The sequence below is a fragment of the Puma concolor genome, chromosome B1 (genome assembly GCF_028749965.1).
Source record: "Puma concolor isolate L17-30 chromosome B1, mPumCon1.1.hap2, whole genome shotgun sequence".
Classification (NCBI taxonomy): domain Eukaryota; kingdom Metazoa; phylum Chordata; class Mammalia; order Carnivora; family Felidae; genus Puma; species Puma concolor.
The window spans coordinates 81675714-81701489 of record NC_141670.1 but is presented as its reverse complement, the minus strand read 5'-3'; the positions used below and the strand labels follow the sequence as shown (position 1 = coordinate 81701489).

The window sequence follows — 25776 nt, the reverse complement described above, 5'->3', positions numbered from 1 at the left end:
TGGGTTCACGGAACCCACGTAGAAGTCGAACATTTCCAAAGTGCTCAATACAAAGGCAACAACAGCAGCTCCGGGATCTCTGACGAACCCCCTTGGCTAGGCCTCTGGCAGAAAAACACGGCAATCCTGCACCAGTCTAACAGATATCTACAAATGGAATTTTAATTTCTAACCTCCGAAGCCCAAAATATGTCATAGGGTTATCTCTGTAGCTGGCGTACGAGAGGGGAAGGGACACTTTACAATCAACGCAGGAGACGTCAGCAAACGTGCGTCGCAAACTGGCCTCAAACACCCCCTCTGTTTTCCTCTCAGGGGCTCACGCTGCTCTCCGGCCACCCTCCCCTCCACACTTAGGAAGACTTTAAATGTCAGATGTCTTTTCTGATGTGAAACTTTAGACATTTATCCTTCATCTTTCAAAACCGTAATTCAAGAATACATATATATATTTTTTTATCCAAAAGGGAGAATTAGGTCTGCAAGAGCAGGACAATTAACAAATATAAGGTTACAAACTACACACCTAAGGCCATTATTAAGAAAAAGGAACCACCTTTCCAGTAACCAAAAGCTTTAGAAAAGAGAGAGCAGTATCCATGTTTCAGTCTTTCAACAATCCCACCTCGTACAGAACTTCGGAAGTCATATCTGGAGTTCATAGATTTTTTTTTTAAGTTTATTTATTTATTTATTTTAAGAGAGAGAGAGAGAGAGAGAGTGAGAGAGAGAGAGAGAGAGCGCACACTAGCAGGGGAGGGGTAGAGAGAGAGGGAGAGAGAGCATTGAGAGAGAGAGAGAACGTGCATACCAGCAGGGGAGGGGTAGAGAGAGAGGGAGAGAGAGCATCCCAAGCAGGCTCCACACTGTCAGCGCGGTTCGAACTCATGAACAGTGAGATCACGACCTGAACTGAAATCAAGAATCGGATGTTTAACCGACTGAGCCACCCAGGTGCCCCATTGAGTTCATGGACGTTTTTGATCTTCATTTGTGTGTTGGAAAGGCACTACAGGGTACAGAAGACAATTACACAGGGCTTGCTATGTGTCAGGTACCATTCGGAGAGTGCGCAAACATCAGTTCATTCACTCCTCATGTTTACAGTGTGAGTAACGCTACCATTCTTGTCTCCACTTTTCAGATGAGGAAACTGAGGTCGCCATCAGTACAAATTTCCCCAAGGCCACGCACAGCTGGTGACTGGATGTAGCTGGGATGTGAATGCAGACAGACTGGCTCCAGCGTCTGTGGTCTTCAACCATACTCTGTGCTTGCAATGCCTGAAATGCTGATTTGTTGGGGGTACTTAGGAACCCCAGAGAAAAGAGATGCTTGATAATACTAACATCGAAAACAGAGGGTGAAACCTAAGAAAAATAATATTTACACAAGAGAAGTCTGAAAGGAAAAGAGAGGTACGCCTTTCAACAAAGGTGCCTATGTGACCGGCCTTTTACTTGCTTCAAATAAAAGGTGGCTTGTGATCATTTTTGGCCCTTTAGGAAAATAATAGATTGTGTTTTAGTCTTCAGTTACCTGGGCTGTAATCCCATCGCTTTGCTGAAAGTTTTATGTAAATAAAGATGCAAGAAAAGACCAAAACGAGCAGCTGGTGTTATTTCTGTTCTGAAACAGGTACGTTCTGATTGGAAAAGACGTTTAATGAATGGCCTGAGCCGACTCACCAGATGCTGACAATGAAACATTTAACTCTACCAATTGAAGGTTTCTGCCTCGGAAGATTAGGTACACCTTCACCTGTCTGACAGCGTTGTAGGAGTAATTAGCAAGCAGGGAATTCAAGAATGAATTAAAGAACTGAGCCACGGAGGCTTCATTCAAACGCCGGCTGTGTCTTCCAGGATGGGGTCACCATATTTATGGAGACAAGGTGGGCAGGAAGTAGATGGACATGACTTTTTTTTCCTTTTCTAGGCTGTGAAGGAAGAGTCTTTTGTCTTCTTATGAGAAAATCTGGCTAATATTCATGCTCACAGGACACGAAAACATCAAAAATAGATTGAGGCTTTCGTATGACAAAAATAACACAAGGTCATCAGAATATATTTAACATGATCACCAATACAGAAGTGGCCCCTGGTTCAGAACAGAACTCACCGGACTCCAGCTCTGGAAAGCCTTGCTTAATTTTACAGAAGTTTTTTAGATGTGTTTTTATATAAATGAAGAAAAACACTCCAATCTTTTCTGTCCGAGGCACATCAGAGAAGCGGATGGATGTGACACGTGCTTTCGTGGATTCTGACACAGCCCCCACCCTCTAAAGTTAGTGCTCCCTAAAATTTTGCACTGATAATGCTCTTAACAGTGGACGGCGGAACTTCTGGAAGGCTTTCAAGTCTTAGTTAAGTGGTATATGTGATCAGCTGTGACCCAAATGCACATTATTTTTTTAAGATACATTCTTTCTTTTGTCAACATGGCTGTTAATCACCCTCTGGCAGTAATTTTCTTCTTGATGATACAATGTTTATGATGAACATCAACATCAGAAGAGATGTCTTCTGACACAAAAGAATTAAAGAACTGACACAAAACAAGGCAGTTTTGATTTGGGGATTAGAAATTAGCATTATTTATCTTTAAATCCAACTGTTTTAAAAATGTTCACTCAGGTTTCTGTGGTTTAATTTAGCTAGATGATGTCCTACTAACCTCCTCCTGCTCTTTATTCTGAATATATAAAAATTGGAGAGTTAAGGCCTCATTTAGAAGGCTTTTAGGCAGAGGAAGAAATTAAGAAAGCCCTTAGAGCCATTTCTGGAAATAATGATGTTTATCTAATCCCCTCAGTTCTCCTTAACCTCTGAGTACTTCACACATCTAAGAGAATTGTGGTTTTCACAAGTCAGTACAGACAAATGGCCACTTTTATCAACAAATCAGTAGGGATAATCTTAAATTGCAGTCTTCAAAAAAAAATTTTTTTTAATGTTTATTTATTTTTGAGACAGAGCATGAGCAGGGAAGGGGCTGAGAGGGAGTACTCAAAACCTTCCAGTGACTTCCACTCTCATCCTGAGTAAAATGCAGGTCCTTACAATGGCCAACGAGGTCTTACACAATATCACTCTCTCTTCTCCTATCCCTTGTACCATGTCTCCTATAGCTCTCTCCCTCACTCATTCTGTTTCTTGAATACTGGCCCCCTCCTCATCCTCTAACTTGCCAGGCACACAGTGTTGCCCCAGGCCCCACACCCTCACTGCTCCCTCCACTTGGAATCTCCTTCCCCTAAATACCCATGTGACTTGCTCCCTGTTTCCTTTAGGTCTTTGATCCAACACCCTCTTTGAGCCTAAAACCTTCCCATCTCCACCCTGGCACTCCTTGTTTTCCTTCCTGGTTTTATTTTTCTGTATAACACTTAACCATCATCGGATATGTTCTATGCTTAAGTGTCTGTTTAATCCCACTAGAAAGGAAGCTAGATAAGGGCAAGAACTTTTTTTGTACTTTGTTCACTGCTGCAGCCCATAGGACCTGGAACAGGACCCAACATATAGTAGGCACTAAAAAACACTTGGTGAGTGAATGAACGAATCAAGAAAATTGTGTTTCAAAAGCACCTTTTCATCGGCACCATTGCTTCCTGTTTTTGCACTCACTGCCGGTGTCGAGGGTTTTTTTTTTTTTTTTCAATATATGAAATTTATTGTCAAATTGGCTTCCATACGACACCCAGTGCTCATCCCAAAAGGTGCCCCCCTCAATACCCATCACCCACCCTCCCCTCCCTCCCACCCCCCATCAACCCTCAGTTTGTTCTCAGTTTTTAAGAGTCTCTTATGCTTTGGCTCTCTCCCACTCTAACCTCTTTTTTTTTTTTTTTTTTCTTTTTTCCTTCCCCTCAAGGGGTTTGTTTTTCATTAATATTTAGAACGTCTGCTCTAGCAGTACTAGAGTGCTTGCACCAGAGTAGACCAGTCGTAGCACACAGAGAACCAGTACATGGTGGGAACGTGCAGCAGAGGCAGCTCTGAGAATTGTCGCTGCTACAGTATTGTTGCCATGCTCAGCTTCAGGAGAGATGACATTCCAAATAAGCTGGCTTTCTGAGGCCTCGGCCTCTTCTGAGCTGTGTCCAATTTTACGTCTCCTCTTGCCCCCAAGGTAGCTTGTCAAAAAACCCACCTGGTACCCCATGGCTTTAAAAAGTGGGCAGCTAACTCTAACTTCTGGCTGGAGTTGTCTGGATGGGGCTGTAGATGGGGACAAGGAGGCTGTGGGTGTCCCCCTCGTTTTGCAGCTGCAGGCTCGTTTATTCCTCACTGTAAAGGAGCATGGAGCTGGCTGTCATTAAATACACACAAACCGGTTTATAGTGTCTGGCTCAATTAAGGGCACTTCTGGAAGAGACACAACCCAATAAATAATTGGAGAGATGCAACTCTGAAATGACAAATGTTATTCACAGGTCTCTGTTTGCAAGTGGAGATTGAGAGATACGAACTTCAAGTGAATGAGATCTCCTGGGTGAGCGTCTTCACTTCAAACACGGTAAACAGCTGCTGTCCTGTGATGCACATTTTAGTACTGCTACAGGCAAACTTTCTAAATATGAATAATAATAATAGTAAAGACCAAACCCCTCGGCAACTGACAGCGAGTGTAGAGATAGCAGGAAGCACTGGGCCAGGGGCCGCTGTCAGCTGTCCTGGACGGGGCAAAGGCCTCCTCACAAAGGACAAGCTCCAGAACGCCACAGCGTGTTCCCCTCACCTCTCGTGGCGTTTCCCTCTCAGAAGCGTGGCGTGTATACGACTGCGGGTGCGTGATTTGGTTATTAACGGGTACAATTAATCTCTTTAGAGCTACTTCCATGACTGGTGGTTTTTTACTTGGAAATAAAGAAAACTGGGAATTATGAGTTTCCACTAACTTAATGCCACTAAGTCGACCTTCAAAGCATGTAAGGTAAGGTACGGAGTTTTCAGTGCCACTGCGAGCCCAGTCCAGCGGCAGTGCAGCTGGTGCAGGTAAACGACGGCTCCTCTTGCTCCTGCCCCGCCACCGAGACTGAACGAGCGGTGGACGGCTGACACACCATTCTCAGGTGTTTCTAGAATCCTGGGTGGCGTGATGGGAAGGACCTGGTCTTTGACATCAGAGACCTGGTTTTAAATCCTGATCATGCCCTCTGCCAGCTATATAATCGATTGGGTGATCTAACCCTACTCCCCTCAGTTTCCACATCTGCTGAAAAGGAGGTTAAAACAACTGTCTCAAAGGGAGCCCACCTCAAAGTTGGAGGTTTTAGTGAGGCAGGGCTTGTCAAGTACCTAGTACGGTCGTCTGGCATAGATTCAGCACCACCCAAATGATTGTGATTAGGGTTTCGATTATGGTTAGAAAGAGCGCTATGAGATAGTATTGTGGAGCTCAGATTTACTAGTTTACAGGACTGGGCAGGGAAGGAGCTTGCCACTGAAACACCCAGGGTGATGTCAGAAGCATTCCTACAACTTTTGAGAATGGTAGCTACTGAGGATTGCCACAGGAACTGAAACTTCCTACCTAGGGTGTGGCCAAGACTCCACTGGCCTTCATCTGTCTACAGATTCTGGATAAGGGCTTGTGGTTCTCCTCTCCTCTCCCCCCTCCCCTCCCCTCCTCGCCTCGCCTCGCCTCTCCTCGCCTCTCCTCTCTTCTCCTCCCCCCCTCCCCTCCCCTCCCCTCCCCTCCCCTCTTATTTTCTTTTTGAATCTTTCCATGGTATGAATTACACTATAAGATTTTGGGGGGGAAATTCATATCTATTTCCTTTCATCAAGGGACTTCTATACGGACAACCTTCGAATACCAGGCATGCTGAAATTATTTTTAATATGCTTAAACTTTACTTTCAGCTTAAAGAAAGCAAGCCTCACTTCTGGAGGCTTCTGGAGTGAGCACTGGGGTTGTGGCTGCTGAGTGAAGGGTTTTCCTCTGCTCAGGCTATGCCTTGTGAAATACTGGCATACTTCCACATCCAAAAGCTGCGCTTTGACCACATTCATACAAAGGGAACTCAAAAGGCCTTTGAAGTTCAGGCAAAAATATAGGTACAGATTGGAAAAACAGGAGCAAGTTTTCATCCTTCCTAGACATAACCACAATATCACACACTGGAGCCATGGAACGAGAAAGTGAGTGGCCTTGAGAAATCAGTGTCCAAGTCTACTGAGTTGTTTGTAAAATTTTATTTTCTTAGAGTACTTGGGAGTATGTCATGAGCATCTGTCCTAAGTATCTCCTTTTGGCTAATAATGAAATAAAAAGTATCTACAAGTGGGGCACATCATGGCCACACTAAAGTCAAAAACAAACACAAACAAACAAAAAAACCCAAACAACCCAAACCAACCAAGCCAAGCTGACCCAAACTAGTTTCCATTACCATCAAAAAGCACTTACACAAAATTTGCCTGAATGCTCTACTATGTCAAACACTTCCCTAAAGGTCTGGGCAGGTGAGCCAGCATTCTGGAAACTGAGAGGTGATTCTCAATGCATGTATTATGATGCCTCTTAAACTTTCGTGTGCAAAATACTCTTTTTTGGTGTGTTTCAAAAATCGGACTTCAGGGTCTTATTCTTAAAAATTCTGAATCAGATGAGGTGCAGTAATCTCTTTTTTTCTTCTTCTTCTTCTTCAAAGGAAGTGACTTGCTGTAATTTAGAGGGCCACCCTTGTTGAAATGTTGATCTTAAGGTATCCCTCTGAAGGGCTCAAGATTCTAAAGCTGAATACCTTTCAAAATCAGAGAATTATTGAATGCTAGAACTAGAAGGGCCCCAGAGATCATCTCGCCTAAACTGTTCATAGCTAGTAGCCCACAGGACTGGTACTAGAGCACAATACTCTCTGTAGAACTGTCGTTACAGCACAGCACAGCGGCTGAGGGCGAGACCTCATGTAAGTTCTGGCTCTGCCCCCTGGGTCATGTGACTTGGGCAAACTGCTGATCACTTAGGAACCTCACTTTCCTTATCCAGGATGATGGCGGGAGTGATGTGAGCTGGTGTGTGTAAAGGACTATTGGGAGGTGACCTCCACCAGGTTGGTCACGCATAAGTTCCAGATTCTTTCTGGCAGATAATGTGTAGTGGCCACAGAAATAATTTTTTTTTTAAATTTTTTTTTAGATGTTTACTTATTATTGAGAGACAGAGAGAGACAGAGCATGAGCATGGGAGGGGCAGAGAGAAGGGGAGACACAGAATCCGAAGCAGGCTCCAGGCTCCGAGCTGTCAGCACAGAGCCTGATGCAGGGCCCGAACTCACAAACCGCGAGACCATGACCTGAGCCGAAGTCGGAAGCTTAACCGACTGAGCCACCCAAGAATTTTAAGAATGGGTGAAGATGAGCTAGGCCCCCACAAGCTTGCCAGCAGGTTTGAATGAAAGTAAGCTGCCACACATACAGGTGTTTTTAACTCAACACATATTCGTAGTCACACATAGAAACAGTTTATACAACCTATCCTGTCAACTCAAGGGCCTGGCTCTGACTTTTCAAGCGCTCTCACTAGCCCCTCTCAAAGCACACACGGCTACGTTCCAGCACAGGATTCCATGACCCTTCCAGTCAGCCTCAGGCAACCACACATCCTCCTAATAATAGTGGGGCACAAAACCACGTAGGGATAAGCCTCCAGCACAGCCTGGAGGATTTCATATTCAAGCTACTGGGTTTGCTAGATTTTTTCAGGCAAGTAGGAAGTGTCTCTAAAGTTTTCAGGCAGTATACTTATTAGTCAGAGTGCAGTTATAACATTTATCATGCAAAGTAACAAGTCAGTAATTTCATCAATACAAACCCATTTCAGAATTCATTATACTCATTAGCGAAATCTCTGGTTGACAGAGATACAGATCACAAAAGCATGTGCTATAGCTGCCTCTGCAGTATTTCCTTTCTGATAAAATAGTAGCCGAACACTCCGGTGAGAATTTTCCATTAGAGCAACTGGCTGTCCCTAGAGCTGAACTCTGAACTAACTAGTGCCTACATGATCCCACACTGGGCACAAAAGTATTTTCAAGTAAATTACTTCATGTAACAAGCACATAGCACAGTGTTTGCCTATTAAGTACTCAAGTACTGTTAGCTGTTATTTTTATTCCCACTACTATTGAAAACATGATGAATAGAGACACAATTAAAAAGTAAATCCAAAAAAAGGTACAGAGACTCTGTAATATAAGCTGGATTAATAAAAATCTAAATGCAGGTGATCTTATATTACCATAAATCAAGAATTATTCTGAGTCTTAATTTAGCTCTGGTTTCCACATGGTATCAGAAATTTGGGTTAAAGATCAACTGAAAAAAGACAGTGGACGCTGAAGCCTATATGGTAACTATTTGAGGAAGGGGATAAAATCTTACCAAGAAGGTATAAGGTAATAGTTTCCAGCCTTGGGTTATGACCCATTAATGAACTGCAAGTCAATGTAATGGGTTTTATCTACCACTTGGATAGAATATGGAATGCATCATATAAAATAAGAGTGAATGGGGTTTTGTAAAACTTTTTACACACAAGCAATGTGTACTCGATGACACTGTAAAATGTATCTCTAACTGTAGGTTGTTAATTTAACACGTTTGACAGTCTCTGGCATAGGAAACGAGGAGGAGGGGAAATGTGGGTAGCAGGGCACTGATCTCCAGGTGAACAGCTCCTGGCACATCATTAAGATTAATGGTACTTGGGGGTCAGGCTAAATAAGACAAAACAGCAAAGAAGTTTTACTATTTTTCATTTCATACTTGCCGCCTAGAACCTGGGAACTTCTTAAATCTTTATTACCTAAGTCTAGATGTATTAGCAACGATTTTCAGACACCAAATTCAGAATCAAAAATTCAAAGCAAAACAATCCACAAACCTCTGAGAAACAGAAGTGTACCACTTTGAGCACTTACATTTCTTTCTTTATATGGATCAAAAAATGGTACAAAATGACAGATGCTCCCTCACTTTTCTTCAGTGCAGTAGCAAAATCTACTCTGTCTATAATTTCAGTGGCATCTTTAAGAATCCGTCAAATGCAGAGGTCCCCGAACTGCCTTTCCTTATGGAACTGTAACTCCAGTGGCAAACCACAGGACAGATACATATTTATGGCTACGACCCAGACACAAACTTCTATTTTCTGTCTCTTCTCTGGACTTCTCTTTCCACTTTATAGTTTATTGTCATACAGCACTGTGGCTCTTAGTTTGCAAGAAAAAGTGCAGACAGTGATGCCTCACGTGAAATGGAGAGGCTGGCTCATCAAGACTCACTTTAAATAGAATATAACCTTTTGTTACTATAGAAGGTAGAAGGAATGAATGCCAGTTTCTGACTGGGCCGCATGGAAACATATGCCTCTGGGAACAATTATAGATATTAAGTATTTAAAACTGTTTTATAACTAGCAATGTGATCAGAAGTGATTTTCTTCCTTAAGCAATTAATAAAATAATTCAAATTCACACCGAGAATGCACATTTACAATATTTGGAATCAGTATAGTACGTTTTGGTTTTCCAAGTGCTTTCATATCTTATTATCCAATGCAGTTCTGGAAATCAGGAGGCTGGGCATCCAGTCTCTATTAGTTATATGATCTGGGGTTAAGTTTGTAAAAATTTTCCATGCTCTCATTTCTTTGTAGGCAAAATAATGTTACTGACCTGCTAATATTCAAGGTTTTCGGGTCATATGATTTAATGAGCTCAAAGCTTGCTTCCCAATTGTGGGGCAAGTTTTATTAAGATAATAGCCTCTGTTGGGGCGCCTGGGTGTCTCAGTCGGTTGAGCATCTGACCTCGGCTCAGGTCATGATCTTGTGGTCTGTGAGTTTGAACCCCACGTGGGGCTCTATGCTGACAGCTTAGAGCCTGGAACCTGCTTCGGTTCCTGTGTCTCCCTCTCTCTCTGCCCCTCCCCTGCTCACACTCTGTCTCGCTCTCTCTCTCAAAAATACATAAACATTAAAAAAAAAAAAAAGATAATAGTCTCTGTGTGCCAAATAGAATCACAGATAAGCTTTAGGGGAAAAGAATAGCAGAAGTGAAAACTTTTATATTTCAATCCCATTTCCTCTTGAGAAAATAATGCAGATGTTATTAAGTGATCTTTCCAGCCCAAGTTACGGGTAATCCTGTAGCATTCTCCAGTAGCTTCCAAGGAAAACTGAAAATAAGATCCGTTGCAGACTTTGTTTCTCCTATGAAACTCTTTGGAGGGTGAAGCTATTTTTTAACCTCTTTTGGAAGAAGCAAAAGCCGTATTTCTTTTCCTGCAATAATGTAACATTATTTACACAACCGTTCGTGAGCTCTTTTCCCTTTCACACACAGCAGGGAAGCGGTTCTAGAACAGAAACAGTCACTGAGCACAGACTCACGGAAACTTAAGCCTGGGAGGAATGTCAGGTATCGTTTTGTCCATCTTCTCATTTTACAGATGAGGAAACTGAGGCCCGCAGCAGTTACATGATTTGTTCCAGCTTTTGGTGAGATCAATGGAACTGGAATCCAGGCTAGAATCAGGTATGTGTTCTCTCCACTCTGCAGAATCCCAGGTCTACCAAAAAGTTATATTCTTTTTGCTTAATGCATAGTTTCTTGTCACAATTCAGCTGTGCAACTGCAACCATAGATTCATATAGTGAAGTCTAAACAGTGTGAGGGAATCCCTGCCTTGATTCGCCCTTGTCCATAGTGTCTATAAACGGTAAGACATATGGTGGGCTTTTATTAAGCATTCATCATGATTCTCTAAACTTTAAATAGCATTCTTCCACTTCAGAAATGCTTCTGGAAATAAATGACTGAGAATCTCACAACTGACTGTCAATAGTCAGTTGACATGCTATGGGAGTATGTGCTTTCATTTTGCTATTTAAAAACATTAAAAACTAATATAAACTTATATTAAGGGATCTCAAACCTCCTGAAACATTCTCTTTTGAGGTGTCTTGAGAATGTTTTTCACATGTATTGGAACTCTAGATAAGCAAAGTGATTTGAACACTCAAGAGAAAAAGATAAAATAAAATAGAAGTAAACTACTAATTCCACAGAGTATCTTGGATCGAATTTCTTTCTGATGAGATCTATTGACTGACTGTGCACTGAGCCGTTGTTAACCAGGGTATATACCGTTCTTCAATCTCTGCTACGTAAAATACCTTGTCATTACCCTACAAATATCAACATCAAACTAGAGGAGAATTTGGGAGAGTTCACAGCTCTTAAGGCAACCCACTGCAAGGGATGCTGTCTTGACAAATATAAAATTACCTCCAACCCTGAGCTAAAACTATAGGAGAGCAGCATGCAAGCCCCGGAGTATTGTTTTAGATGAGGCACAGTGATAGCTCGGTGCTTCCTTCAGGCCTCCTCTTTCTTCCTGAACGAACTCCAGGGAATGGCATCATGTCAGGCTTTCCAGATGGATTATGTGAAGCCATAGCTCAATGTCATTTTCAATAGGAAGCCTCATAATTAAAGGTCAAATAGTCACTTCATCTGCAATCAATCAATAGAAAAAGTACTAATACGAAGAACTAATCAATCAATGGCAAATGCACTAATAAAAGCAATGAATCAAATTCAGCATCTGCGTAGATGCAAGTACACTGAAGAGATTGAGACAGGGCAAAAGCAAGAACAATAAAATAAATTGAAAGGGTATGTACAAGAGAATATTCAGAAGGCTCCTCAAGTGAGGGTTTTCATCTGTGGCTCATTAGTTACCTGGGTACCACTTGGTCTACAATGATTTATTCCTAAATACAAATACTACATATAATAATGAATGGTATTTCATAAGCCTTACTGAATGTATTCTATTTGAGGTGTTAGATGTGTGTGCACATTTGTTGTGTGTGTGTAAAATCACTAGAAGAAATACTTTGGTAGTGATCTCACAAGGACCAGATATACTTTCTCAGTGCCAAAGAGATATATTATAACCTATTATATTTTATCTTTGTGTGAGAGGTGAGAGATAGTATAATTCTGAGTGATATGATCTGAAATATGTTCCTCGCTTTCTGGAATGTGAATTTTTTCACACTTAGTGTGATGTTCTTCCACTTCCATGCAGAGAAGAAGCTCCCTTAGGATAATTACTATCATTGTCATGGCAGATCCTCTATACCAGTGATGTCAGGTCCCCAATAGAAGGGAACGTGCATTGCATCTTGTGAAAACGGATACGGTAAATTCATAGGCCATTCTAGTAATACTGAGCCAACACCCTTCGCTACAGGTAAAAACTAGGGTGTTGCTGGAACAAGGGCAATCCATGTCACCTCCCTGAGATAAGGGAAGTAGCAAAGAGGTAAATGCTGCCTAGGAGACTTCAGGAAGGCAGCCAGATATGATCAAGCCAGGACAGAATAGTCAGTCAAATTGCCTAATCTAAGAGCTAAGGGAACTGAAGCCTGGGCATGCCTCAGTGGAAGAGTGAGGATACGTATTCAGGTCTCACAATTCCAAAAAAGCTTAAGGCCATCATGTAATGAAAGTAACTGAGGATTTAGACTACATGGTTAGTTAGATACCAGCTTGTATCTTACTGTAGTATCTAAGGGTCTACTTCATGGGAGAGCACTGCAAAAACAAAGTGCATATGCAGACATTTTGTCCAAGTTAACCCAACCCTTTTTAGCAACTTCTGATTAACAGCTACTTCCTTTAACAGCTACTTCTGATTAGTGTTCAGAATACCGGTTTGCCTGAAAATCAGGTTTCAGAAAGCATCAGGAACAGAAGAACATGGTGTTGAGATTAAGAAAAATAAAAAGACACACACACAAATATCCAATGGGTAGGTATTTTGCTCATCGAAAAGAAAAGAATACTGGTCAGGCTTCAGTAGGCTCTTTGGGTAGAGTTCTTTGCTCAATACAGCCAGCTCCAGCACAAAAGAACATCGTGGAGAGACAGAAAAAATCCATTTTGGTTTTTCTGACCAAAAAAACCCCAAGGAGTGTATGGGATTTACAAGCCCACTGCAGAAATGCAGAGTGTATATATGGTGCAGCCACAGCTCAGCATCTCCTCTAATCCACTCTACCGGACATGGGCTCATTTGATCTCTGGCTCTGGGCATCTGAGGCGTCTGGTGGCCCTGGCCTCTGGACTCTCTACCCACTTTTTAGGAGCCCTGGAACACTAGACATCACAGCGCAATAACAGCATGCGGAAAGAAGTGCAAGATGATTTCTCTTAAGTCAAAAATTAAACCACACCCATTACATGAAAATCTATAGGACCAGGGGTCGGGGGACTGGAACCGTGGAAATGGTAACACGGTCATAATTAATACAGTTGATAATAACAAACAATAACAGCTCCTGCTTGAAAGAGTGTCTGCTGTGTGCCAGGCAGCGCACCCGGCTCTGTAGGTGGGCTGTAGAATTTCCTCCATAGTGATCTACATACACTGCAGTTATGGCACATTCTGCCATGTACTGACTATGGATTATGTACAAGTATGGTGCCAGCTACTTAACAAACTTTATCTTTAATCTTAATAATAAACTTCATAAACGTGAGTATGATTCTGCCCCATTTTACAGATGAGAAAGCAAAGGTTCAGGGAAGTTAAGGGATTTGTCCAGTCACAAAGTCAGGATTGGAACGTGACTTCCAAAGTGCTTTCAACTTCAACTCGATAATATTATGAAGAAAACCTAACAGGAATACTGCAACGTATAGACATTAGATACAGTAACCCTTGAACAACATGAGTTTGAACTACAAGGGTCCACTTACATGTGTATTTTTTTTCCAATAAATATGGTATAGTACTGCAAATGTATTTTTCGTTATGATTTTCTCAATAACATTTTCTTTTCTCTAGCTCATTTTATTACAGTATATAATACATATAACATACAAAATACTATGTTAATTGACCACGTTATTGGTAAGGCCTCTTGTTAACAGTAGGCTATTGGTAGTTAAGTTTTGGGGGAGTCAAAAGTTATACATGGATTTTTGACTGTGCAGGGGGTTGGTGCCCCTAAGGCCCCCTCTCCCTGCATTGTTCAAGAGTTAACTGTATATCACTTCTTCAAATAAGCTGAAGCCCTAGATAGCAACTGTTTCTTAGTTTGTCCAATTTTGAAGTCATTTTCCAAACTTGGCAAGACTGACAATAGATTCTATCAAACAAACGTGCATGGGGTTAGTAACAACATTATGGAATGTCTTTGTTTTCTAACTTACAGACGGAACCTTTTTAACATGAGCATGCCGAGAATTGTCATGCTTTTTCACTCTTTTAAGTGACTCTTTTAAGTGAGTCACATGCCAAAATATAAAGAAATTTTTAATACGACTTTTTTTACCACAATGTGCCTACTACCTCAAGGAGTTTGTGAATGAAGCTGTCAGTAAAGTTCCTGGTTACTTTATGACTTTTCATGACTAAAAACATGGATTCAATTGCCCGGAGAGATTATTGGGAGAATGCCAATACACTGGAGAAAGCACAGTAGAAAACAGCACTTTTCTTCTTGATCTACTTTCGTCTATTAAATAAGTACTTATTTCACTTCAGGCACTAATCAGATTGGGTTAATGATAACCACATTGTGTTTCTTCATGGAAGTAACATTCTGAAATGGACTTTAAACTAATGTCAATACCAGATTAGGGTAAGAATATTTCTACCTTCCTCCGGTCTTCCAAAAAAGTAAGTTAACTTTTCCAGGGGCAACTCTAGAGCTTTCCAAAGCTAAGTTTTTGCCCATTCCTTTTCAGAAGAAAGTCTTCTCCTTCCCCCATTCCTACTACCTCCTTCCCCGGCTTTTAATGTTAACACACTACTTTGAAAACCTTTTATGAGAATCAAAAACATAATTACAAATTAAGTTAAGTCCCACACTATTAAATTTAGGCCTTCAAAAACTGGTCCAACCAAATAATGGTATTTCAGAGCAACGACCCGTCCTCATCTTGCTATTGTTCTTTATCTAACACAGTGTATAATACTCCATTCCAGTTAATTTGAAGAAATGCTTAAATGTTAAAATCGTAAGATGTAACTGAGGGTAATATTGGTTAAAAAGTTTGTTTTCGACTCTGTGAATCACTTACCCAGTGTGAGGGATTTGTGTGTAGAACAGAAAATGATAGCCACAGTGTCTGCTGGTGTGAAACCCGAATTATTCCTAGGGGCAAAAAGAGTATTTTACAAATACGTGCATAAAAAGCCTACTTAAACACATCCTAAATCAGATGTAGTACCTACCTTCATGTTAACATCTTTTGATCAGTCCTGGTGACAGAAGTGATTCTATCCCCAAATGTACAGACGTGTCTGAATTTGTTTTTAGCGAATCATTCCTGAGTCATTTGCCCATGAAAAAAAGGTCTTAAAACTATGTGGGGGACACCACCTCTCCCAGCTCCCCCATGATTCTCTCCCCATACCTCATGCCTATCCTCTGGCAACCCCAAACTGTTCAAAATTTTTTTCATTTCAAATGTTCTGTATGTGGAATGATATGGTACATAACCTTTTGGGACTGGCTTTTTTCACTCAGCATAATTCCCTAGACATTCATCCAAGTTGTTGTGTGTATCAAGAGTTTGTTCCTGGGGCGCCTGGGTGGTTCGGTCGGTTAAGCATCCGACTTCGGCTCAGGTCATGATCTCGCGGTCCGGGAGTTTGAGCCCCACGTTGGGCACTGTGCTGACAGCTCAGAGCCTGGAGCCTGCTTCGAATTCTGTGTCTCCCTCTCTCTGTGCCACTCCTCCACTAGCTGTCTCTCTCTCTGTCTCTCTCTCTCTCAAAAATAAACATTTAAAAAAAAGTTTGTTCCTTTTATTGCTAACTAGTGTCCCATGATATGTATGTAGCCTAATTTGTTTAACCATTCACCTATGGAAGGACAGCTGGACTGTATCTAGTTATTGGTTATTAGAAATAGAGTTGCTCTACAAAAATATGTGGTGGAGGTCTCCAAAGATCACATACATAGTCAGGCTGTGGCGCAGGGCTTTGTGAAAATCATGCAGCAGGGAACTCCCTTAGCAAAGTTACGAGGCTATCACTTGACAGTAATTCCAGCGGCTCGAAAGCGTTAATGTATCTCTGTAACTGCTTCCCTCAAGAAGGAGCATACCTTTCTGGCAGCAAACATAACCTTTTGATGAATACATGCTATGAACAAAAACGAAACATCATATGTTTTAGCAAAAATAGTAAGTTTTCATTCCTCGAGCAGTGACTGTGTATCAGATACTCCTCTAAGGTGTGCACATTTGAAGACAGCTACCCCATAAGGTAGGCGACACAATATCCCACATACAGATGAGAAGACTGAGGCACCCAGGAGGTGTGTAGCTTACCCAGGACCCTAGAGCTAGTAAGTGACGTGGCCAGGATTTAAATCAAGTCTGGCTTCTGTGCCTATGCTCTTAACGGCCGTGTTCTACTATTGGTATGTGATAGGTGAAGCATTTAAAAATAAATCTCACTTAGCCAAAATCCATTTAATGTTATGGAGGACAGTACTGGTGAATATCAATTTTCAGATTTTCCATTTTAGCATATAAAGATTTAGAGAACCAGATGCTAAAAGAAATGTTATTTTACTAATATTATTATTATATTATTATTATCATTATGCTTGATATGTTAGAAAGTACTCCTTCCTGCAGAATCATCAGGATTTGAGGTACAGTAAGTCTATTCATTCCCTGCCCTGAACTGAGACAAATGGAATGAGTTAGCAAATGGAAAATGCTCCAGAACCTGACTCTGCGTGTACAGTTGCAGATCCAACAGTCTATCCAATTTTTAAGGATCTCTAAAGAGAGCAATCTCACCCCTTTCCTTAGTAACCTCATCCTCGCATATAACTTTCGTTGGGAGAAAAATCCTCTCTAAATCCATCCATGTGTCCTGATTTCTTTGTTACATACTCACTGGAGGGGAGAAGGGCCTTCTCTTCCTCGTCCCCCTGGGCACAGGTGAAGAGAATGTGGAAATGGGCCTTTGGTTTTCTCCCCTCTGAAAAGCCATGCGTGCTCACACTTCCTAACTAACTAGTCTTACCTCCAGCTCTTTTTGGATAACAACTTCCCAAACTGACTTTTTGGTGTCTCACCTCAGTGGAGGATTCTCCACAGATGTGTATCACTTGAGTATAATAAGATGACCTTACTGTTTCCACATTTTATTTTCATATTTATATTGTGATAACACTCTTATTTTTAAACATTGAACTACATGGCTGACATATTCCTTGATTCCTTTGTTCATCACGTAGGCCTAACGTGAAAGCAGCTGTGTGAGGTGCTGTCAATGCATGGAGGAAAGGAGCACAGATATGCATATGCATATGTATATATATTTAAATTTTTTAAATGTTTATTTTTGAGAGAGAGAGAGAGAGAGAATGGGGAAGGGGCAGAGAGAGAGGGAGACAGGCTCTAGGCTCTGAGCTGAACTGTCAGGACAGAGCCCAACGCGGGGCTCGAACCCACAAACTGTGAGATTATGACCTGAGCTGAAGTCGGATGCTTAACCGACTCAGCCACCCAGGCACCGCTGTATATGTATATTTTAAAGTTTATTTATTTTGAGGCAGAGAGAGACATAGGAGGGTCAGAGAGACAGAGAGAATCCCAAGCAGGCTCTGCACTGTCAGCGCAGAACCCAATGCAGGGCTCGAACTCACGAACCGTGAGATCATGACATGAGCTGAAACAAAGGGTCAGATGCTTAACAGACTGATCCACCCAAGTGCCTCTATCTATCTATCTATCTATCTATCTATCTATCTATCTATCTATCTATCTTTTTTTTTTAAGAGAGGGGGACTGAGAAAGAGAAAAAGAGGGGGTGGGAGGGTTATGGCACCAAAAAAAGATTATCTCAAGCTTGGCAGGGAATGGGGGATAATGATGGAGCACACAGAGAACCTTCTTGAAGGAAATTACAATTGAGCTGGGCTTTAAAGGTCAGGTTTAGATACGTGGCGGTGTGTATTTTAGGTAAGGGAGTCCAGGGGGCAGCTGGCAAAGAGCAGTCTTCAGGCTGACTTGTATGAAGGGACGATGGCTGTGACCATGAGTGTGGACTTCACAAGATGGGCTAAGGAGATGGGAGGAGTAACCACTGAGTGTGGTATAAGACTGGCAATGATGAGGCTAGGCAGGAAGCAGAAGGCTGTAAGGGCCTGAAGAATCACCGTGACTGCAGAGATGGTGGTAAGAGACATGAAGACAGAAATAAAAGAACTTGTCAAATGTTGACTTCTGTGAAATATTTCCTCCCGGCAGCTTAGAAGCACACACTTTGGGGGCAGACGCACTTGAATTTCAATCCGGACCACCCTTTTCCTTATATATAAAATAGGGATAATACTGACGGCTCCTGAGGGGAGGATAAATACCAATGTTCGTTAAGAATTTGGCACATCACAAGTGTTTAACACATGCTGGCTGATATATTTTTTTAAGGTTTTCATTTATTTTTGAGAGAGAGAAAGAGAGGGAGAGAGAGAGAGCGCGCGTGCGAGTGCACATGAGTGGGGGAGGGGCAAAGAGAGAGAGGGAGACATAGAATCCAAAGCAGGCTCCAGGCTCAGAGCTGTCAGCACAGAGCCTGACGCAGGCTCGAACTCATGAACTATGAGATCATGACCTGAGCCGAAGTCGGACACTTAACCGACTGAGCCACCCAGGCACCCCTGCTAGCTGATATTTTTATTGTTACTGTTGCTTTGAGAGAGGAGGAGGAATGAAAGAGAAATGATAAGCTTTGAGCACATAGGACTAAGAGGAACACGAGGGCATTAATGGAAATAGGGAACAGAAGAGGCGGCCCAACAGGGTCTGGGGAGGAGGCCAAGGAGTTGAGTGAACAGAATTTGCATTAGTGACAGGGCACCATGTTTTCAAGAAATCTGGGGAAGAGAAGGAAAAGGTCATGGGAATTTGAACATGACCATGCAGAGAGAGGGATGACACGGTGGGTAGAAACAACTGATGAAACCAGGTCTTCAGAGAGGCCTAAGAGGACCAGGCTGTGGGGCTAGCCTGAGAGGGGCTATTTCCCAGCCCATGAACTGGACACTAAAGAAGACAAGCTGAGCAGGAAATATGGAAAAATTTCTTGTAGAGAATGGGAAAGTGGAGGCAATTTATGTCAGAGATTTCATGTTCTTTGTAAATAAAGCATGAGGCACTTTGCTCATCCAGAGAGTCTGAGCTAATACTGAAGCCTGGGAACCTAAGAAGTTAGGAAAACTTGAAATGGGCAGACTGACGAGTATGAAATATAGTCGGTTCACAACGAATAGAAACTTTCCACAGGAACGACTGCCCACCTGTGCTTGAGGAACATGTGACACAACAAACCACCTAGTTTGGGGCTGTTCTCCAGCAACGCTTATGGTGTTGGTCACACTACAAAGGCCTTTTTGGTCTGTTGCTGCCTTTGTTGCCAACCCACTGCTGCTGCATGTGGACTATGCAGTTTGGTTTTTTCCGGGAAAGTCCGGCAATATACTTCTCCTTTAGTGAACTTGGTTCTGCTTCATATCATGCTCTTTTCCAGCCTATCGCACGTTCCCAGTGTGTCAAATCTCTCTGGCCAAGAAGGCTCCGATTTAACCTAGCGTTGGCTGACGTTCGTTAGAACAGCACTTATGGCGTGGCGAGACCTGCTTACTTGTCCTGCTCCGGGTAAGGTGGCTGAAGCCAGGCCTGCATGGGGAGGTTTCCGGCCTGACGGGAGATGGAACGCCGCCCTGTCATTCTACGGACACAGGGTGCGTCAGCGGGGAGGGGGTGTCAGCACATAAAAGTGAACCGTTTAAGGGTAAAAACCAATATTCTCCCTAAATACTCTCTCTGGAAAGAAACTGACTGCTCCACATCACGGGTCTTGGGGAAAGCCGACAGAGCAGGTGCTCACTGAAGCCTCCATTCGTGATGAGGAAGACGATGGTGCCCATAAATCACCACAGCGGGAAGCACGGAGCGTTTTCCAGAGCACGTTACTCCCAGTATTTCCATCTTATCAGAACAGCCTTATAAGGTAGAGGGTGTTATCATCAGCTGCTTTTCTGAAAAGGGAATCTGAAGCACAAAGAGGGTAACTAACTTCTCTAGAGTCATACACACCTAGCAAGTAGGCTGCTCCAAATCAGAGACAAGTTCGCTTTCCGCAAAGGAAATTAAAGAAACGAAAACAAAACCCACCACAGAACTTGGTGGATGAGGGCAGCTATCTTGGTCAGTAACCTTCCTTCAGCCACGCCCTGTCAAGGGGCAACTTCATGGCAGAAGACGCCATCCAGAAAAATGAAGCACCCTTAAATAAATGTGCGTTATGTTTAAGTGGCAACGACTACAATTATTTTCAGTGATTAACATCTCTATTGTGTCCGCTCACACTCTTGAAAGGAATCCCATTACTATTTATTTTCTAACTCTACCTTCTCTCTTTTTAATATTGATTTTCTTTTTATCCCGTTTTTATAATTCTTTTGATCACTTCGGCTTCCCTTGAGCTGTTTATTTCCTTTTCTTCCCAATTGGTCTTTTTATTCTCTCTTACAGAGCTTTCAATCAGTGTTTTCCACATAATATTTATCTTGCCTTTCTCTGCAGTACTCACAAAGGAGAACACGTCAGAAGGTTTTACTAGTAGAATCGCAGAATGTGGAGCAGAAAAGGTCCTCTGAGGGAGTTCCATCTAAGCCCACTGTGTTTTAGAGGAGGAAACTTCCATGTGAAATACTTTCCTTTGTTAACCTCTGTACTTGTGTTTTATCTTCACTTAATTTTAGGAGAAGACCTCATCTGTCATTAGCTGTGTGCCACTAAACAAGTTACCCAGAGCTCTGTGGCTTAGTGCCTCACGTGTGAAATGGTAAGACTTACTGTTAATACTAATACTTGTCTTTCTTCCCTCCGTCCCTAGCTCCTTCCTACTATACGCTCCGTCCCTACCTCCGTCCCTCCATCCCTCCGTCCTGGCTACAATGAGAGGCCGTTTGAGACATCCAATTAAAAATGTACTGATAAGGGTGAAAACACCTATACAAATATTCAAATATTTGCTTCTTTTTTCCCCCCTTTCTTTATGGTTTCTTTTGTCACTCTAGTGATACTCTGGGTTTCTGTTACTCTAGTTATCAGCTTTCCAAACTGTCTTTTACATATTTTTTTAAAGGCTCATAATTACTGCTTTCTTTTTCCAACCTTTTCAACATTTTTTTAAATACCGTGACAGCTTCCCAAAGTTGCAGAAAGCTTAGGGTACTATGGACAGCTGCTATTGGTATGATGAATCGGCTCTCATTCCCCAGCATCTGTGACAGTGTAATGCCAAAGAGAATGTGTTACAAAGCTAGAAATGCTAATTTCTTCTCTTCCATCATTAGTTTTTGAAACAGTATAGATAAATTAGTTTGGTACAATAAATATTCGACAGTTGCTAACATTCATTGAACACTTACTGTATGCTAGGAATTAGGATGAGGACTTTGTGAGTGCATTATCCAATTCACCAAATGACCCTACGAGGTAGGCACTAATACTATCTCCATTTATAAATGAGGAATGACAGAAATCACAGAGTTATTAAACAGGATTGAAACTCATATCTATCTGACTCCAGAATTGGAATTTTTAACCCTGACATTATTTTGTGGACAGATAAATAAGAACACAGCATAGTAACTCTCAAATGTTCTTTTATTTTATTTACTTATTTATTTATTTTTCTCAAATGTTATTTTAAATACTCAAAGTAGAAGTGTACTTTCCAGACACTAGAATGGTTAACACGTCAGGTCAGTAAATCTAAGAAATGTTAACCAGGTGAGAGGAGTGTTGTAAGAAAGTTGAATTTTCCAGGCTGGGTGTCTCCTGGTTTCTGCTAACCTTACATCATCAGGGGTCAGTAGCATGCAGTATACAAAAAAAGACAGACCAGGAGGGTGCCTGGGTGGCTCAGGTGGTGAAATGTCCCACTCTTGATCTGGGCTCAGGTCATGATCTCACGGTTCGTGGGATCGAGCTCCGCATTGAGCTCTGCGCTGACAGTGTGGAGCCTGCTTTGAATTCTCTCTCTCCCTCTCTCTCTCTGCTCCTCCCCCCCCCCCCACTCTCTCTCTCAAAATAAATAAATACACTTAAGAGAAAAAAAAGACAGACTGATGTCCATGTTGAGATTTTTGTCTCTTGATAATCTGGTTTTAGATTTAGTAAGTTGGTAAGAAATAGATGAAAAAGAAACCACAGGCTACTTTTACTAATTTTAAGTAGAAACGAATAAAAAGGAGGAAGAGAAAATGAAACTCAATAGAGTATAAACTGGTGGGCCTGAGTTTAAACCCCTGGTGTCTTTTTTTTTTTTTTATTTTTATTTTTTTTTTTAAATTTTTTTTTCAACATTTACTTATTTTTGGGACAGAGAGAGACAGAGCATGAATGGGGGAGGGGCAGAGAGAGAGGGAGACACAGAATCGGAAACAGGCTCCAGGCTCTGAGCCATCAGCCCAGAGCCTGACGCGGGGCTCGAACTCACGGACCGCGAGATCGTGACCTGGCTGAAGTCGGACGCTCAACCGACTGCGCCACCCAGGCGCCCCACCCCTGGTGTCTTTGACTAATTTGTTTGTATGAGTGAACTGGAAGAATCCAGCTAAATACTATCTACCAATTCCCTAACCAAAGCAAGCACTTATGAATTTTAAAAGTAACTTAAGTAGTTTAGTGCAGTGGAAAAAGTATGGACAAATGTCCAATGGCAATAGATTTCAATTCTACATGTACTATTTGCCATCTTTTATTAAACTACTAAAATCTTGGAGCGCCTGGGTGGCTCAGTTGGTTAAGCATCCGACTCTTGATCTTGGCTCAGGTCATGATCTCATGGTTTTTGAGATCGAGCCCCACGTCACACTCTGTGCTGACAGTGCGGAGCCTGCTTGGGATTCTCTCTCTTTCCCTCTCTCTGCCCTTCCTCCGCTTGTGCTCTCTCCCTATCAAAATAAATAAACTTTGAAAAAGGAAGAAAAAAAACTACTAAAATCTGATTTTAGGCAAGTTATTAAACTAAATTACTCTTATGTATGGGGCCTCATCAGCAAAATATCAATAAAAATGTATAGTATCATAGTCTTTGCTGTCAGACTTACATGAAAAAACATATGCATTGTCCCTAGCACAGTGCCTGGCACAGAGCAGGGCTCAATAACCATTGGTATCTTTCATTCCTCCAATAAAATCCTCAGGCACAATGAAGTCTCCTATAGTGAAGGGGGGAGAAAAAAGTAAAAACCATCTTCTAAATTTTGTTCAATTGAAAATTCCCCAAATTCTAATGGAATGCTTTGGGGGTATATAATCATTTTACTGAGGAGCAGGATTATAGCCACTCCCTATTCTACTGTTTATCAAAGAATGTGCATTCTGACAGTGGGTCAGGCAGTTTCAAAATGCAACACAACTTCATTGAAGGCAGAAAGAAAGGGTCTTAAAACCCCAAGGCCTTATGAAAATCCAGTCTACTCCATACTGAAAATTCTCAGTTTTAATTCAACCACTTGTCACACCATTCCCAGCCCCACTCCTCCTTCAGCAATTCCTGTAGTGGCTACTCTGTGCTGTGCAAGATGTTTTCAGTCACTGACAGGATATATGCATCCTCCCCAGTCTGATGGGATAGAATGAATAAGTGCGTCTGATTATTACTTCTGCCACAAGGATCAGGAAACAAACAGCTGGGGAAAGGCAAACATCTTTTCTAGCATGACATAACAAATCATTTACAAAAGAACTTTAAAATAGCTCCTACTCCTAGACTTACCCAATTAAGTCCCATTTTCTCGGTGCCTTAATGGCTCCAGGCTTTACTCTTACTTTATAAATCACAACCACAAGCTAGGGAAAATGGTTCAAATTACACCAATCAATAAATTTTTATTGACTGTTTACAATCAGCCAGCCTCGTGCTGTACCAAGTGCTGTAAGAGCCAAGTGCCTAATGTGAAGCCTGAACCCTCCACGGCTCTGACACTGTTTCAGGCCTCAAAGACAACCCTTTTCCTCATGGCAACTTACTGCCATCACCTGGCAGTCTGGCCTAAGTCTGACCCTCTAGTTACTATTATTACTTAATCTTTTTTTTTTTTTTTTTTTTTTTTTAGTTTATTTACTTATTTTGAGAGAGAGAGAGAGAGAAAGTGTGAGCAGGATAGGGGCAGAGAGAGAGGGAGAGAGCCCCAAGCAGGCTGCACACTGTCAGTGCAGAGCCTAACAAGGGGCTCAAGCCCACAAACTGTGAGATCATGACCTGAGCTGAAATCAAGAGTTGGACACTTAACTGACTGAGCCACCCAGGTGCCCCTATTTTTCAGTCTTTTTCTACTCCCATTGTCCTACCGTGTGTGTGTGTGTGTGTGTGTGTGTGTGTGTGTGTGTGTGTGTGTCCACATTTGCATTATTGGTTTTTTCCCCACCAAGAACCCCCTCTCTGCATCTTGGTTTGCTGAATACTTAGCCATTCTTTATAACTCATGTCAAATCCCATCTCTTCCATGAAGCCTTGCTCCACCACTCTCTTTGGAAGTGCCTTCTTGAAGTGACTTCAGGATGGCTCACTGTCCATCCACTAAGAGTACGTATATCTAGTCTGCAAACTCATGCAAGATCAGAATCATCTCTTCTTTGTGATATTCACTATGGTAACTTTCTCATACCGAGGGCTTAAGTAATGTCTGTTGAATATACAATACTAGTGTAAGAAGCTACATTAGAGGTGAGCCTTTAAGAACAAGAAAGATGGGCCAGGACACAGAGACCAATTTAATGAGGATAGCCTAAGCAAGGGACAGAAATGAGAATGCTTGAGGTTCCTCTAAGAAACAGCAAAGATTTTACCACAACCTGAAGCTTATACAGCATGAATGTTGGTAGTGGTTCACTTAGCTCCCCAAAATGAACTTCATTCTATAGGCACTGGAATCATCAAAGATCTCCGATAAGAGCTATCCTCAGAACTCTGAGTTACTAGAAACAGTACAAAATGCATAAGACAAGTTCACTTTAGAAATGAAGATACCTATAAGATATCCACTGCAATAGTCTAGGGAGAAAAGAGGCAACAAGAGCCTGAATTAGGGAAGTGGCTCTAGGAGCACAAACAATATTACACAGGTAGGATCAAGACATTTAAAAAATAAGGATGCAAAAGATTCCAGTCTGAGAGACTCTATGGATGGTGATCCCATTAAAAATGAACAAATGAAAGAGAAAGAGGAAGTACTGGGGGGGGGGAATTCATTCCATTTAGAATAGCTTGACACTGAGGTCTTGTTAAGACAGGTGAAAATATCTAAACGGTGAGTGATAAATAGTGCTGGAACTGAGGAAAAACATCCAAATGGGAGGTCCCGCCTTGAAAACCATCATCAGGAGGCTGACAGCTCGAGCCAGCAGAATGGAGGAGGCTGCCTAAGCACGTGACGTGAATAGATGATACAAGGGCTACCGACAAGCTCTTCGGGAAGATCTACAACCTGAGGGTGGCAGGAGCAAGCCGGAATGTCCAGGAGGTAGGAGAAAAGCCAGAACAGCAGAGTGGCATAGAAGCCAAGTAAATAGCACGATTTGTCACTTAGAAAACCAACAACCACCAGAGATATTGTATCACTTACCTTGTTGAAAAGAGGAAGGTTAAAAGCATAAAACTCAGCTGAATAGAAAATACTGAAGAAGAAAAA

The 25776-nt window shown here is 41.9% G+C and overlaps 1 protein-coding gene across 3 annotated transcripts in view; it reads right to left on the bottom strand.

Moving 5' to 3' along the window:
• The window catches only part of SLC10A7 (solute carrier family 10 member 7), a 253775-nt gene that overhangs the window by 14492 nt on the left and 213507 nt on the right, over nt 1-25776 (bottom strand). For 2 of the 3 annotated variants that reach the window (XM_025921713.2, XM_025921714.2), the window contains 2 exons: nt 25711-25762; nt 15122-15195 (listed from right to left, as the gene is read on the bottom strand). In XM_025921713.2, coding sequence (XP_025777498.1) covers nt 15122-15195; nt 25711-25762 — 126 coding nt within the window. Of the gene's footprint in view, nt 1-5733; nt 8735-15121; nt 15196-25710; nt 25763-25776 lie in introns of those variants that run through there. The other variant, XM_086704147.1, reaches the window with a different exon arrangement.